The sequence below is a fragment of the Bufo bufo genome, chromosome 1, assembly GCF_905171765.1.
Source record: "Bufo bufo chromosome 1, aBufBuf1.1, whole genome shotgun sequence".
Classification (NCBI taxonomy): Eukaryota; Metazoa; Chordata; class Amphibia; order Anura; family Bufonidae; genus Bufo; species Bufo bufo.
In genome coordinates this window covers 762,451,350-762,468,489 of record NC_053389.1, presented here as the reverse complement: position 1 = coordinate 762,468,489, position 17,140 = coordinate 762,451,350, and the positions used below count along the sequence as shown (strand labels likewise).

Sequence of the window (17,140 nt, the reverse complement as noted above, 5' to 3'; positions counted from 1 at the left end):
TTCTCAGCTCCTGAGTCTGCTCCATGAATTCTCCTGTGACATGTAACGTAGATGTATGTCACGTCGGGAAGGGTTTAAGGTGTCTAGTCTGGAGTCTGTATTTATTTAGGCTGTCTGGGGTCTGTATTTATGTAGGCAGTCTGGGGTCTTTTTTATTTAGGCAGCCTAGGGTCTGTATTCATGTAGGCAACCTGGGATCTGTATTTGTTTAGGCAGTCTGGGGTCTATATTTGTTTAGGCAGTCTGGGGTCTATATTTATTTAGGAAGTCTGGGGTCTGTATTTATTTAGGAAGTCTGGGGTCTGTATTTATTTAGGAAGTCTGGGGTCTGTATTTATTTAGGCAACCGGGGGTGTGTATTTATTTAGGCAACCTGGGGTGTGTATTTATTTTATGCAGTCTGGGGTGTGTATTTATTTAGGCAGTCTGGGGTCTGTATTTATTTAGGCAGTCTGGGGTCTGTATTTATTTAGGCAACCTGGGGTGTGTATTTATTTTATGCAGTCTGGGGTCTGTATTTATTTAGGCAGTCTGTGGTCTGTATTTATGTAGGCAGCCTGGGGTCTGTATTTATGTAGGCAGTCTGGGGGTCTGTTTTTATTTAGGCAGTCTGGGGTCTTTTTTATTTAGGCAGTCTGGGGTCTGTATTCATGTAGGCAGTCTGGGGTCTGTATTTCTTTAGGCAGTCTGGGGTCTGTATTTCTTTAGGCAGTCTGGGGTCTGTATTTATTTAGGCAACCTGGGGTGTGTATTTATTTAGGCAACCTGGGGTGTGTATTTATTTAGGCAACCTGGGGTGTATATTTATTTAGTCTTGGGTCTATATTTATTTAAGCAGTCTGGGGTCTGTATTTATGTAGGCAGTCTAGGGTCTGTATTGATGTAGGCAGCCTGGGGTCTGTTTTTATTTAGGCAGTCTGGGGTCTGTATTCATGTAGGCAACCTGGGGTCTGTATTTATGTAGGCAGTCTGGGGTCTGTTTTTATTTAGGCAGTCTGGGGTCTGTTTTTATTTAGGCAGTCTGGGGTCTGTATTCATGTAGGCAGCCTGGGGTGTGTATTTATTTTATGCAGTCTGGGGTGTGTATTTATTTAGGCAGTCTGGGGTCTGTATTTATTTAGGCAGTCTTGGGTCTATATTTATTTAGGCAGTCTTGGGTCTATATTTATTTAGGCAGTCTTGGGTCTATATTTATTTAGGCAGTCTTGGGTCTGTATTTATATAGGCAGTCTAGGGTCTGTATTGATGTACGCAGCCTGGGGTCTGTTTTTATGTAGGCAGTCTGGGGTCTGTATTTATGTAGGCAGTCTGGGGTCTGTATTTATGTAGGCAGTCTGGGGTCTGTATTTATGTAGGCAGTCTGGGGGTCTGTTTTTATTTAGGCAGTCTGGGGTCTTTTTTATTTAGGCAGTCTGGGGTCTTTTTTATTTAGGCAGTCTGGGGTCTGTATTCATGTAGGCAGTCTGGGGTCTGTATTTCTTTAGGCAGTCTGGGGTCTGTATTTATTTAGGCAGTCTGGGGTCTGTATTTATTTAGGCAACCTGGGGTGTGTATTTATTTAGGCGACCTGGGGTGTGTATTTATTTAGGCAACCTGGGGTGTATATTTATTTAGTCTTGGGTCTATATTTATTTAAGCAGTCTGGGGTCTGTATTTATGTAGGCAGTCTAGGGTCTGTATTGATGTAGGCAGCCTGGGGTCTGTTTTTATTTAGGCAGTCTGGGGTCTGCATTCATGTAGGCAACCTGGGGTCTGTATTTATGTAGGCAGTCTGGGGTCTGTTTTTATTTAGGCAGTCTGGGGTCTGTTTTTATTTAGGCAGTCTGGGGTCTGTTTTTATTTAGGCAGTCTGGGGTCTGTATTCATGTAGGCAGCCTGGGGTGTGTATTTATTTTATGCAGTCTGGGGTATGTATTTATTTAGGCAGTCTGGGGGGTGTATTTATTTAGCCAGTCTGGGGTCTGTATTTATTTAGGCAGTCTTGGGTCTATATTTATTTAGGCAGTCTTGGGTCTATATTTATTTAGGCTGTCTTGGGTCTATATTTATTTAGGCAGTCTTGGGTCTGTATTTATTTAGGCAGTCTAGGGTCTGTATTGATGTACGCAGCCTGGGGTCTGTTTTTATGTAGGCAGTCTGGGGTCTGTATTTATGTAGGCAGTCTGGGGTCTGTTTTTATGTAGGCAGTCTGGGTTCTGTTTTTATTTAGGCAGTCTGGGGTCTGTATTTATTTAGGCAGTCTGGGGTGTGTATTTATTTAGGCAACCTGGGGTGTGTATTTATTTAGGCAGTCTGGGGTCTGTATTTATTTAGGCAGTCTGGGGTCTGTATTTATTTAGGCAGTCTGGGGGTCTGTATTTATTTAGGCAGCCTGGGGGTCTGTATTTATTTAGGCAGCCTGGGGGTCTGTATTTATTTAGGCAGCCTGGGGGTCTGTATTTATTTAGGCAGCCTGGGGGTCTGTATTTATTTAGGCAGCCTGGGGTCTGAATTTATTTAGGCAGTCTGGGTACTGTATTTATTTAGGCAGTCTGGGGGTCTGTAATTATTTAGGCAGTCTAGTTTAAATCTGTACTTACTTATAGGTGCTGGACGCTACTATGCTATTTCATGATTTTTTACGGTACACTGATATATAGCAACCAGATGGATGAGGGGATGCGGGGGGACTCATGAAACCTTTGTAATGGGCCCACCAGTGTTTAAATAGTCCTAATAGGATCATAGGAAAGTTAGCAGAAATGAAGAAGCTAGGTAAGTCATGATTTATATTTGGTGCCATTAAAAATGTTTCAACCCCCTAAGGGTCCAGCTACACGGCAACATTGGTCGCCGCCAGATTCGCTGAGTATTGGTGATCCCATTGAAATGAATGGGATCGCTGTTGCAGTCGCAAGAAATACAGCAATGTTAGTTTTCTTGCGACTGCAGCGGCAATCCCATTCATTTCTACGGGATCACCGCTACTCTGTGAACCTGGCCGCGGCAGCTGTCGCACGACCAGTGTTACCGTGTGGCCGTACCCTAAAAGGTCTACATTCAGTTTGGGTTACGAATGATGTTTTCATAGATCCAGGCAACATGGTTATTGTAGCATAAATTGACATACTGAGGACTAAAGGTACGACCAGGAGGTGCGGTTTTGATCCGTTCGGGTCTTAATGAAGACCATACTGTATAGCCAGTCTTCATTGTTAAAGGCGTTGCGGCACCTTCAATACCACACGGCCATTAACAATTTAGACCGGCTACACAGTGCAGTCTTCATCAGTTAGTTAAAAAGCAGCTGCGGCCTAATTCTAGTTTTCAACCACAGCCGGTCGTGACCCGAACGGATCACAGCTGCACCGTGTGGTCATTCATACCCCTTAAAATCTCTAATGAATTTAAATGTGGATTTCATTGTGGAACATTTCTTCACCGTGTAGATGAGATTTTTTTTAAAATGACATCCACTTTACTGCTACTTTAGATGCTGTGGATTTTCCACACGATTCCACTGACAAAAACATCTTCATTTTAGGTGAGGAGGTTTCTCACCTCTTTGTAAAAATCCTCATGGAAATTAATTGAAAGCTTTAAAAACCACGTCAAAATCCATGCCAAAAACCAATTCAAATGGAAAACCTCATCCAGTGCAGAAAACTCATGGAACTTTGGTGCGGACTTCATACCCATCTTTTCAGTGCGCTAATACAATTGTGTGAATGAACATACCCTTAGAGGTCCCATTCATTTTGATTCTGATCCTGTTATGGCTAAAAAAAAAAAATGCACTAAACAGCCACAAAAAACCTAACGTGTTTGCCCACATTTACTAGAAAGTATCGCCGCATGAAAGCTTTTAGCCAAAATTATGCGGGGAAGTGGGAGGGAAATTGTACAGAAAATTCACAATGCCTAAAAATTCTTATCACTTTTATTATCCTACAGATACAACAAACTGTAATAATCGGATCTGCCCAGAAGGTCAGCAGTATAATGCTTCATTTCCCTGTGTCCCTGGGTATAAAGAAGAACTAGGAGAGTGTGTAGGTAAGTGGTGTGTGAGTAACTGGTGACCGGCGCAGGGACTGGAGAGTGAATCACTCCTAGTTCAATTCCACCAAATTGATCGAAAATTTGATTCTGAGAACTCCAGTCTAGAGGTTTATTAAGTCTAAAATGCCGGTCTTAAAAAAATTTGTGCCCCAAAATGCATATAGAAGAGAAATTTAATTGCAGTCATGCAGTCATGTAGCAGTCCTATGTAACACCACAGATAACACAGTAAAAATTCTCTGAGTACAGATAATGTAGTAGATATCTCCTGCAGTCCTATGTAACACCACAGATAACACAGGGATAACTCTCTGAGTACAGATGATATAGTAGATGGGTGTGAGGCCCCAGAATTCAGAACACGCACCGTGTGACCTGAAGTCTGTGGCCAAGATGCGGCAGGGTGGCCCAAATTCTCAATCCACCCCCCAACTCTACCGTGAAACAAATATGTGTTTTGACATTACATACATCATTACAAAATATACAGTATAATACAGCACCACATACCTCATCCATCCAGTGACATCTCCTGTGATGTAGACTTTCCTCAGCGTCTTCATTCGGAGATAGGACCGCCATGACACCATCTTTCAGCCGCGTCTCATCTCTGCAGAGTTTTATTATTATTAGTTATTATTATTAATATATAATGGCCCCCCCTGTATAATTATAATATATAATGCCCCCTCTGTAGAATATATATATTGGCCCCTCTGTAGAATATATATTGGCCCCTCTGTAGAATATGTATTGGCCCCTCTGTAGAATATGTATTGGCCCCTCTGTAGAATATGTATTGGCCCCTCTGTAGAATATATTTTGGCCCCTCTTTGTAATATGTATTAGCCCTTCTGTATAATATGTATTAGCCCTTCTGTATAATATGTAATTGCCCCTCTGTATAATATGTAATGGCCCCTCTGTATAATATGTAACGGCCCCCAATCTTTCCCCCACCTCCATAGTACCCCCAGTATGGCCCCTAGTACTTACATAAAAAAAATTAAAAATACTCACCTCTCTTCATCGCCTCTAGTAGCCTTTGCTCGGGCGTCCCGGCACAGGTGGTCAGGAACGCATCACCGCGCCCTCCTGCGCCGCGTCATCACGTCATCACGCGAGACTCAGTGCAGGAGGTCACGGTGATGTAATCGCGATCTCCTGCGCTATTCTACTGCTTCATAGGCTTCAGGCCTGGCCTGAAGCTTATGAGGCAGAATGGAGGGGATGGGAGCCATAGGCTTCCATCACCCTCATTATACTGCCTGCTGCCTGGCGCCCCCTACAATTTGCCTCCCCCCCCCCACGCTACGCCACGGTTAATGTACAGCAATGGAGAGGAGCACTAAGTAAAGTATAAGGCACCATGAGGAGGTAAGGCATATCAATGGATGTCGTACATCAAAGCATTTGATACTGTATCACATAAAAGATTAGCATTGAAGATGAGCGAATCGAAGCTGGCGAAGTGGAATTCGATCCGAATTTCAGGAAAAATTTGATTCGCAACTAATGTGAATTTCCTCGCGCTTCGTAGTAACAAATCGCAATTTTTCCTAAAATGCTGGCTAAAATGGCAGCTACACATGTGAGGACATGGGGCAAGGAACTCTGGGAAGGCGGGATGACCCATAATGCCATGCATGCAGCCAATCAGCAGCCAGCCAGCCCTGTGATGTCACAGCCCTATAAATACGGCAGCCATCTTGGATTCAGACATTTTCCAGCGTTCTGAGTGCAGGGACAGATGTTGCAGGCGCTAGGGAAAGTTATACTAAAAACCTCATTGTGAAAAAAAAAATAAGCGATTTATAAGTGCAGGGAAACATTATTCAAATTTCAGGGAAACGATAGTGAGGAATCATTTCACAGCATCTTAGTGCAGGGAGAGACGTCTGAAGTCGCTAGGGACAGTGCTAGAAAAACCTCATTGTAAAAAAAAATGTGATTTACAAGTGCAGGGAAACATTATTAAGGAATCCAAATAGCCATTATACAGCTCTGGCATTCCAGCAATTTGTTCTTGTTATTGGGGCGCAAGTGCTATGTTAAAAAGCCTTTAGTGGCTTATGTCTGTGGAAAAAAAAAATATATACTGTACACATTTTACTTCTGCAGTTATATGTGGTGAAAGCGTTCAGTGTCCTATTTCAGTACAAAAAGGAAATAAATATGCACTTCACTGTTGCATTTATTTGTGGTGAACGAGTTTAGTGGCCTATTTCAGTACAAAACAAAAAAGATATACGCATTTCACTTCTGCAGTGATATGTGGTGAAAGCGTTCAGTGTCCTATTTCAGTACAAAAAGGAAAAAAATATACGCACGTCGCTCTTGCATTTATTTGTGGTGAAAGAGTTTAGTGGCCTATTTCAGTACGTATTATTCGCTTTATAAGATGCACCCGATGACAAGACACACCCCAGATTTTAGAGGAGAAAAATAAGAAAAAAATATTTTTCATCATACCTCATATCAGATCCTTAGATCAGACCCCCATATCAGCCCTCCATGTCAGAACCCAACAGACCTCAGAACAGCCCTTTTCTTTTAGACCCCCATCAGACCTCAGATCAGCCCTTTTCTTTTAGACCCCCATCAGACCTTAGATCAGACATTTTCTTTTAGACCCCATCAGACCTCAGATCAGACCTTTTCTATCAGACCCCCATCAGACAAAAATTAAAAACCTCCTTACGTCTCCTGCCCCGCGGCTCCGCTACGGGTCCGGCGCGACGCTCCCCTGTCTTCTCCGGCCAGCGCTGCAGAGTCAGGTCATAGTGTGTGCACTACGTCCTGATGCTGTACGGGGTCAGAACAGTGGAGCACGGGCCCTAACAAGAAGACCAGGGAGGGTGAGTATCGGAAGCGCTTGCAGCGCTTCTTCCCCACTCCCGGCACCTAATACATACTAGTGAGGCGCTTCCATAATGGTGGCGCTCACTAGTATTCACTTTTCCCCCTACTTTTGGGGGAAAAAAGGGCATCTTATAAAGTGAAAAATACGGTATATATATATATATATATATATATATAGAGAGAGAGAGAGAGAGAGAGAGAAATAAAATAAACAGCAGCACTTCTTTGATGCCAGGTGCAAATCCCCAACTGTTCCTAGGACATAGAACGATAAATGTAAAGCAGAAAAAGTAAGGCAGCACTCCGGTCTTCTGGTGAATAGGTGAATACTTTATTACACTCAACAGCAATGCAGCATTTCAGCTCTCTCAATGGAGCCTTTGTCAAGCTAGTGATAATAGTGCTCCAACACATTCAAATATAGCTGAGGACATAAGTGTTTCATAATTGGCAATAAACATATTAACATGATTACAAGGTGAATACATGATTATAAGTCGAGTTCTGTATCATTAAAAATATAAAAACAACAAGTGCTTACAGCGACGACAGTGACATATTAATACATTATCTCAATTCCATATTACTGTGCATATACCATAATTACATATTATTCATTCATTAATAATTAATCAGGTGCTCCTGTGTAAAATATGTGATTAAAAAGGACAAACCCGGGGGGGCGTGGCCAGCTATGCAGGAGTGAAGACGTGTGTGCTGCGAGCTCCTCCACAGCACCGGAGCTAATCCACCGCCAGCGACCCTTTAAAGATGGGCAAAATCCCTAAAAAGGTCAAGACCCGCTCTGTAGCCCCCCTGGCATCTTCACAGGGGGACATTCCCAGGCTTTTCGCCAGGCAGCCTGCAACGACAGGCCCCGACATGACCGAGCGCGCCAAGCGCTTCCAAGATGGCTCCGCCGGCCCTGAAAAAACTCCGCTCACAGCGGTAGCTGAGCCTGGAGCTGAGCACCTGAATCAGCGATCGCACCTATCGGATCAACGGAGAGTCCGGTCTGCATCGGTGCCGTCTCTAGGCAGCAGCCCTGACCGGGCCCAGGTGTCTCATGCCCAGGAGGAAGAGGACCCTGGAGCGCACGCTGATCCCTCATCTTCAGCCCAGGGTGGAGGCCTGGCAGCTGCCACGATGTCTCCCTGCGGCCCGGCGATTCAGGTTAGTGAGGAGGAGTTCCCCCCGCTACAGAGGACTCCTCAGTTGACCCCTCACCCTGTTGCCTGGGGTCCTAGAACCCCCACCTCGCCTGCAGCCTCACTGAGCCCAGGGGTGGGATCTCCCGCTGGGTCCCCCTGGTCGGGTACCCCAGCCAGCTTTATGGGACACCCCCAGCCACAGAGAGACACTTCTCACCGGGGGCAACCTGAAAAGGTTAATGAAAAGGCCTCAAATTCACCACAGGCTGCGGCCTCCTCCCCGTACACGCTGCGGGAGCCTCCTTTAACTCGCTCTCCTGAGCCGTCACTAGCAAATTCCCCACACTGGTCCACGGGCTCGTCGTGGGACGGATCCCACCCACGCCATGATGGCATCGCTTCATCGGGCACACAGACCCTGGCTGCCCCTGCAGCGTCGGCCTCATGGGGCTCTCTACCTTTGCCCCAGAGATCTGTGTCTCATGCTCCTCTACCTGACGAGGACTCTCGGCCACCTACCATGGCGGACTTACGCAACCTGATGTGCTCACTTCCCACCAAGGCAGACCTCTCTAGTTTTGCAGCTAACATTTTACAAGAATGTAAAAAAGAATTCACGCAAGTACGCTCTGAGATGGCCTTGATTGATACAAAGGTGGACACTGTTCAACAGGAACATGATTCCTTGTCTGCAGATGTGCAGGTATTGAAAGACAAACTACAATCCCACGATGCACAGATACACGCCTTGCAATACCATCTGGATGATGTCGAAAATAGGAGCCGTCGCAGGAGGCGGTTCTTCTATCTACCATTGTAAAAATTTTCAATGACCTCCTGGGACGTCCGCCAAGCTCCAGAATCGAAATCGACCGAGCCCATAGGGCATTGAGGCCTCCCAACCCTGACCCCTCAAAACCAAGGGACGTCATCTGTAGAGTCCACTTTTATGCCATCAAAGATCAGATTCTGCTCAAGGCCCGACAGATGTCGTCTCTGTCCTACGACGGTGTCCCCTTTATCTTGCTACAGGACTTATCCCGCTACACCCTGGCCCAACGTGCTGCCTTGCGCCCACTATTACACCTCCTAAAGGGGGCAGTATCTCTTACCGTTGGGGCTTTCATTTTGCTCTACTTGCAGGCCCTAAAGATCAAGTCGTCACCCTGCGGGACCCTACAGATCTTCCCCACTTTCTACAGCAGCTGGACTTGCCACCGGTTGAATTGGGACCCTGGCCTTCCCTCCTCCCGCCTGCCTCTGAGTCGAGGGGGCGACAACGTCCACTGCCTGCTGAAAAAGCGCCCAGTTCTCAGGCCTCAAGAGGACGACGCCAGAGAGGATCAGACTACTCAAGTCGCAGATCCTCACCTCCCCTTACCACCTGAGGGGCTCCCTGCTTTACCTGCCTGGGACTACTAAAGATCTAATATGCCGAATGTTCCTTATTGGTTCTTAGCTGTTTGCCCATTCTCTTTATCTGTCTTTATGCTCTAAATTTGCTGGTGCTTATAAGTTTCCATTTGCATCCACTGGTGTTGTGGGGGGTCAGCTCTTGTCCGGCTGACACTTTCTCCCCCAAATAAGTAGAGACTTTCCCTTGGGGTGTCTTCCCCAAGTGACAGCCTCTTTGGACCTTCGGGTCACATAAAACCACTCTATTCTTCCCTTTTTCAGGGTTCTCCACCTGTTTGTTTACTTCTAACTGTTGTTCTTCTCTTTTTGTTTTTTGTCGGTTGTCTCCCCGTGCCTCCCTTGTGTTTTTTTCCTTCCCCCCTCCCCCCACAGCAATGGGGTCTCTGAAGATTGCATCATTCAACGCAAAGGGTCTCAACACTCCCGAAAAAAGGGCCCAGGTACTTCATCACTTCCATCGCCAAAAGGTACATATTGTCTGTTTCCAAGAAACGCATTTTAAGGAGGGTAGCGCCCCGAACATACGACATCGACACTACACCACCTGGCACTTTGCAAATAATGCGGTGAATAAGACCAAAGGAGTCGCCATAGCGATCCACAAGTCTTTACCCCATCAAGTGCTGGGTTGTACCGCCGACCCAGATGCAAGATATCTGGCCCTCACATTACTTACTGGAGGCCAGGAATTAACCTTCCTTAATGTATATGCCCCTAACCAAAATCAAGCTCCCTTCATTGTAAACCTCATTGATATCGTCATACCGTTGCTTAGGGGGACAGCTATCTTATGTGGTGACCTTAATCTGACACTTGACCCGACACTTGACAATTCGACTGGACGTGCCTCCCTCACATATCCCACCATTAAAAAGGTAAAATGGGCACTGCTCCAACTGCAATTGTGAGATGCCTGGAGGATCCAGCACCCAGTTGACAAGGATTACACCTTTTATTCCGCCCCCCATGGCTCATATAGTCGTATTGATCATATCCTTATCCAGCAATCGGCCCTATCCTGGCTTGACTCCACACAAATAGGAAATATCCTTTGGTCGGACCACGCTCCCATATACTGCTCCTTGAATTTGCCCTTCCTCTCTAGACAGGAATGGACATGGCGATTAAACGAGAGTCTCCGTATTGACGCGGGGTGCGCTGCTGACCTTGCTAGTAGTATAACAAACTTCTTATCAGATCATAAGGAGGATTCTACCCCAATACCGATCCGATGGGAGGCCTTGAAGTGTGTTCTTCGAGGTGTACTCATTAAGCATGGCTCCCGTCTCAAGAAGGAGAAAGCCCATTCACTTAAACTTGCTCTGCAAAGAGTCACTTCCCTGGAACTTGCCCACAAACGAGCACTTACCCTGCAAACCCTGCATGATCTCCAGAATGCACGTATGGAAGCTAAACGCCTCCTAGATGTATCCTACAAACGTATAGTACAAATTTGCAGGAGTAAATTCTACGAATACGGGAATAAAAGTGGCCGTATGTTGGCAAGGGCTCTAAAGGGAAGACTAGCAGCCTCCCATATTCCCGCTATCAAAAATGCCCAGGATCGTATGATCCACACAACCGCTGATATTGCGGCTACTTTCCACTCTTTCTACTCGAAGCTCTACAACCTGCCCCAGACATCCCCTCAAGTGGTGGGCAAACACCCCGACCTACCTCTCTTACTTCCCAAACTTTCTGCGCTTGATTCTGCCACTATGGAGGCTCCATTCACAGACACTGAACTTCATACGGTACTTAAGTCGCTCCCGGGTGGCAAGAGCCCAGGCCCTGACGGGTTCACGGCTAGGTTTTACAAAGCCTTTTCCTCCAATCTTTCCCCTATTATGCTCCAAGTTTTCAATGGAGTGTCTCCTGGGCTCCCCTTCCCGGCGCAGACCACGGAGGCGCATATTACGGTCATTCCGAAACCAGGAAAGGACCCACACCTGTGTGCCAGCTATCGTCCTATCTCCCTTTTAAACGTAGATCTCAAGATCTTCGCCAAATTAATGTCGAACAGATTGAACGCTTATCTGCCTTCCCTGGTTTCCGCTGATCAGGTTGGGTTTGTGCCAGGGAGGGAGGCCCGGGACAACACTCTTAAAACCCTAGACATCATCCACTATTCCAAATCCAAAAAGACCCCCCTTATGGTGCTTTCCCTAGACGCAGAAAAGGCCTTTGACCGGATATCTTGGCGTGCCATCCGTGAGACCCTTTCACATATAGGTCTGGGCCCAATATTCCTGTCAAAGATCCTGACACTGTACCAACATCCCACCGCTAGAGTCAAAGTAAATGGTGCCCTCTCCCTCCCCTTTCCAATCCATAATGGGACACGGCAGGGATGCCCATTATCCCCCTTATTATACGTTCTGGTTATGGAACACCTGCTGGCTTCTATTAGTGCCAATCCAGACATAACAGGAATAAAGATCGGATCACGAGAGTATAAATGCGCGGCGTTTGCTGACGATCTCCTTCTCTACATAACCAACCCACGTATCTCTTTGCCGTCCTTACTTTGGGAAATAGCTCAATTTGGTACCTGGTCCAATTTTAAGATTAATATGTCCAAGTCAGAGGCCCTAGACGTCACTTTGCCGAGTGAACTGACCCCTGCTCTTAAGGCTTCTTTTCCCTTTACCTGGCCATCTAAAGGCATAACGTATCTGGGGATTAAAATGACAGCAGACCTCTCACGTCTTCATAAATTGAACTTTGCGCCCCTCCTCTTACAGTTTCAAAAAGATTTAGACGGATGGCGTAAACGAGACTTTTCTTGGTTTGGAAGGATTAGTATAGTAAAGATGACCCTTTTACCAAAACTACTGTACCTTTTACAAACTATTCAGCTTCACATACCGTTCACTTTCTGGTCCCAACTCCGTAGGTGCTTCACACAATTTGTATGGGCCCCTGGCCGACCGCTGATAAAATGGGAGATAATGACCCGCACCAAGGAAACGGGAGGAGTAGGTCTTCCAGATTGTAGACTGTACTATCACTCTGCAGCATATGCCCGACTGTTGGACTTGACACGTGCTGATTCCCCCAAGGCGTGGGTACAAATTACAAAAGATACTTCAATGTGCGTGGTATCAACCCTCCCATGGCTAGTGGGCTCTCCACGCCAAACGTCGTCACATTTGTCCTTCTCTGCTCACCATACCCTTGCAACTTTAGCATCCATTAGTCGCTCAACCTCACTGATTGACCCTAAAGGCCCTCTGGTGCCAGTCACGGATCACCCTAGATTCCCTCCAGGACACTCTTCTAAACATTTTCTTCAAAGCTCAAGAACCCGACCGATCAGGTTCTGCCAAGTTCTCTCTGGCCCCGCACTAAAACTCCTGTCCCAGATTTTAGAGGCTCCATTAACCCGCAATTCCTTTGAATACTTGCAGCTCCAACACTTTTACACCTCTCTAAGTAGAACCCACACTCTGGCCAGGAAACTCACTGAGTTTGAGCGGATGTGTGTCTCCTCCTCAGCGACCTTACACCCCATATCCTCAGTATACAAACTTCTGATACACCAGCGATCCTCGTGCCTTCCCCCATATTGTCAAGCCTGGGAGCGGGATTTGGGGAATCAATATACCCCAGCCCAGTGGAACAGATGCTTCCTTCTAGCACACAAATCAACGGTCTCGGCCAAAGCTCAGGAAACGAGCTACAAAATTATATCTAGATGGTACAGAGTACCAGCGCTACTCCACAAATGGTTCCCGACGGTATCGGACCGTTGTTGGAGATGTCTTAAAGAGGAAGGCACGATGATCCATGTGTGGTGGAACTGTAGCGGCTTAAGGCCCTTCTGGAACTTCGTTCATAGAATAATTAAAGAGGTCACGGGTGTCCCTATCCAAAACTCCCCAGAAGCTCTTCTATTATTCGACAGTGTCCTGAATGTCCCGGCATATAAGAAATCCCTCCTAAAATATATGATTCAGGCAGCAAAGGCGGTGATTCCCAGGCATTGGAAATCCCCTTCTCCCCCTTCACCTGAGGAGTGGTTTGACGAAATTGCTCTGTATCAGAGGTTGGAAGATCTCATTAGTATTACGCCCGCAGACACTGCACGATATGTGCAGACTTGGGGCCCCTGGGAAGTCTTTCGCTCTTCAGCCGCATTTCGTGATGCGCAGGCTTAACCGCTTCAGTAGAAATTGTACCCTTTCCCCCTCCTTTCCTCCCCCCTACTCCCTTGTCCAAGGTCTTGTCTGTCTATATGTTACTGAAATTTTACATGTCCATTTAGATATGTCTAACTCATATTCTCCCATGAGCTATACTATGTGATAACGGGTGTATACCCAACACAGTTCTGTGGACATCATGTTTAAATTGTTAACACTTTTTGAATTTGCATATGTCTCTATTTTGGTTGTACCGAAAAATTTCAATAAAACCTAAATTAAAAAAAAAAAAAAAGGACAAACCCCAACATGATAAAATCCATGTGCCCTGCCAGTTGGCGTCCCATGATGTGCATTGCGCATGCGCCGGCAAGCGTCACGCTACCGCGAGAGTCCCGCATGCGCACAGCACTTACAACTTTCCTTCTCCCTGCTAAACAGTGCGCACGCGCCGGTACGGCTAATGCCAACGCAGGAATTCACGTACCACGCGCCTGCGCTTTACACTAAGAATTCATGCCCACACTAGACATGCCCCGACCCGTGCGGCAAATCCTACTGCGCATGACTACAGGTCATGCTGTCATATTCATGCATGGGACGAAAACTGAAAGGTTGTAGTGACGAATAAAGCAATAAGAGTAAAGAGTAAAGGGCTCCCTGTAGTGTGTATAAGCCCTTTACTCTTATTTAGTGATGAGCGGGAGGTGCCATATTCAATTTCGACAAAATTCGCGAATATTCGCTAGAATATTCGTCTCATATTCGTCGAAATCGAATATTCGTCATTATTCTAGGTATCGCGATTAATATGTGATTTTAAATAATCGCGTATTGCGATTTTAACTTAAGGCAACTTATCTATTGGTTTGATATCTAGAATTAGCGAAGATGACGAATATGACGAATGTATTTGTCATATTCCTCAAAACGAAGATAACGAAATATTCTCCATCTTCGTTTTAGCTCCATATTCGTCAACTTCGCTAATTCTAGCAATCAAATAGGAAAGTTGACTAGAGACAGCTAAGTTTTTAATTCGCTACGCGATAATATTACTTTGCTTTTTTAAAATAAATAGAATAATTATAATACTTGATAATTATTATAATTATTCTATTTATTTTTTTAAAAAAAGCAAAGTAATATAATCACATAGCGAATTAAACACAGCTGTCTCTATAGTCAACTTTCCTATTTGATTGCTAGAATTAGCGAAGTTGACGAATATGGAGCTAAAACGAAGATGGAGAATATTTCGTTATCTTCGTTTTGAGGAATATGACAAATGCATTCGTCATATTCGTCATCTTCGCTAATTCTACCAAGCCAACCATAGTAAACCAGGTCTGAGTTGAAATCGCAATGCGATTACTTCAAGTTATATTAATCGCATTGCGATTTCAACTTAGAGCTGTTTCTAATGGGTCAGCTTGCTAGAATTAATGAAGTTAACGAATATGGAATATAGCAGTGCTAAGTTGAAATCGCAATGCGATTAATATAACTTGAAGTAATCGCATTGTGATTTCAACTTAGCACTGCTATATTCCATATTCGTTAACTTCGTTAATTCTAGCAAGCTGACCCATTAGAAACCCAGCTCTAAGTTGAAATCGCAATGCGATTACTTCAAGTTATATTAATCGCATTGCGATTTCAACTTAATTCTCACATCCGACAGTACATTCTAGTATGGAGGCGTTCCCATGGTGATGGGGAAGCTCCATGAGCACGGAAGTCGGCAGAAGCGGCAACGGGCACTGACTGAAGCAGCCAGGATGTCAGGAATCCTCAGAACAGGTAAGAACTACTTTTGGGAAGTGGGAAAGAAAAAAATATAACAATAAAAAAAAAAAAAGAATATTCGAAATAACGAATTTATAGCGCTATATTCGAAATATTCGCGAATTAGCGAAGTGCCGATATTCGCAAAAAAAATTCGCTATTCGAATATTCGCGCTCAACACTACTCTTATTGCTTTATTCGTCACAAGTGCTGCCTTACTTTTTCTGCTTTATATATATATATATATATATATATATACTACAGAGGACAGTATACTGCTACAGATGGATCTGGATAGATTGGAGACTTGGGCAGAGAAGTGGCAGAGGAGGTTTAACGCTGACAAATGCAAGGTTATGCACATGGGAAGGAATAATGCAAGTCACCTGTAGATACTACATGGTAAAACACTGGGTAACACTGACATGGAAAAGGACTTAGGAATTTTAGTGGACCGCAAGCTAAGCTGTAGAAACCAGTGTCAGGCAGCTGCTGCCAAGGCCAATAAGATAATGGTTTGCATCAAAAGGTGCATAAATGCACGTGATGAAAACATAGTCCTGCCACTTTACGAGATTCCCTTGTCCTGCCTGGTGCCATGACCACTGTGAATGGAGAGGTGGCCTTGCATTTGTGGATACACCTGTGGATACTCCATACATTTCTAAAAGATTATAATACCCATTTACATATAGAATGAAGAATCTTTTTTGGGATATAATGAAATATTTAATAGTCTGGCAGACTTCAGGAATCCCATAGACGTAATTGGAGACAGCCATATGTGCATGTCTATTCCACCATTCACAGAAGCCTGAAAAATTCCAAAAATGCCAATGATGAGCTCAGGCTCAGCTGATATTTGACATTTCTTTCCATTTTATCGTCTCTCTACCCGCTTCACAAGAGTCATACTCCTGGTCCCCAAAGGCAAGATGGCTCCTTTCTGCCACTTCCTCCAAACCAGCCATACACACATGTAGTAAGGCACTACCATACCATGCTGCTAATCATGAGCTTAGCATTACAGTATTGGATATTTCACCTGTATGGTTAAAAGTAAAGCTAAATTTCATTTATATCATTATATTTGTATATGTTTTACATTTTTAATGTTCATTTATTCCTGTAGGTGTCCTTTTCACTTAAGTTTCTTCTACTTCTCTTTTCAGATATACACGAGTGCATTACTGGCATCCATGTCTGTGGATATAATGCTTTTTGTAAAAACATGAGGGGTAGTTATCACTGTACTTGTAGTGCAGGCTACCAGAAAGGAAATCAAACCGACTTCTGCCCTTCCAAAGATATAACGCAGAATGAGTGTACAGGTAAATGAAAAGCAGCAAAATCAATAAAGATTTATAAGAAATATACCATATGCTTGACAAGATTCTGAAAAAAAAACTTCCCGGGACACTTCGGAGTAAAAGGAGACATTTTGTTCAGCAAGTTTCTTGCTCTTAAAGGGTCTATTGGGTAATTAACATTGTTATACCTAGTGCAGAACAGCAAGACGTGATACAGGACACAAAGATGTTCTCTTCTGTACTCTCTGAAAGATTGCAAAGGATAAAATCCACATCTAACAACAGGGGCTAGGGATGGTTACATGTTTAAAACCACTACCTTGGTGCAGGAAAGCCAGAGAGTTACAAGTATGGTTGTTTGCTTTACACCCCACTCTTTGCTTACTGCTCCAGGTGCCACACTGCATCTTGACAACTTCTAGCACC

At 44.7% G+C, this 17,140-nt stretch overlaps 1 protein-coding gene across 1 annotated transcript in view; it reads left to right on the top strand.

Moving 5' to 3' along the window:
* LOC120986221 (adhesion G protein-coupled receptor E3-like) overlaps positions 1-17,140 on the top strand; it is a 205,694-nt gene that overhangs the window by 78,352 nt on the left and 110,202 nt on the right. The window contains exons 6-7 of the mRNA XM_040414660.1: positions 3,934-4,035; positions 16,577-16,735. Of these exons, the coding sequence (XP_040270594.1) occupies positions 3,934-4,035; positions 16,577-16,735 (261 nt within the window). The remainder of the gene's footprint in view (positions 1-3,933; positions 4,036-16,576; positions 16,736-17,140) is intronic.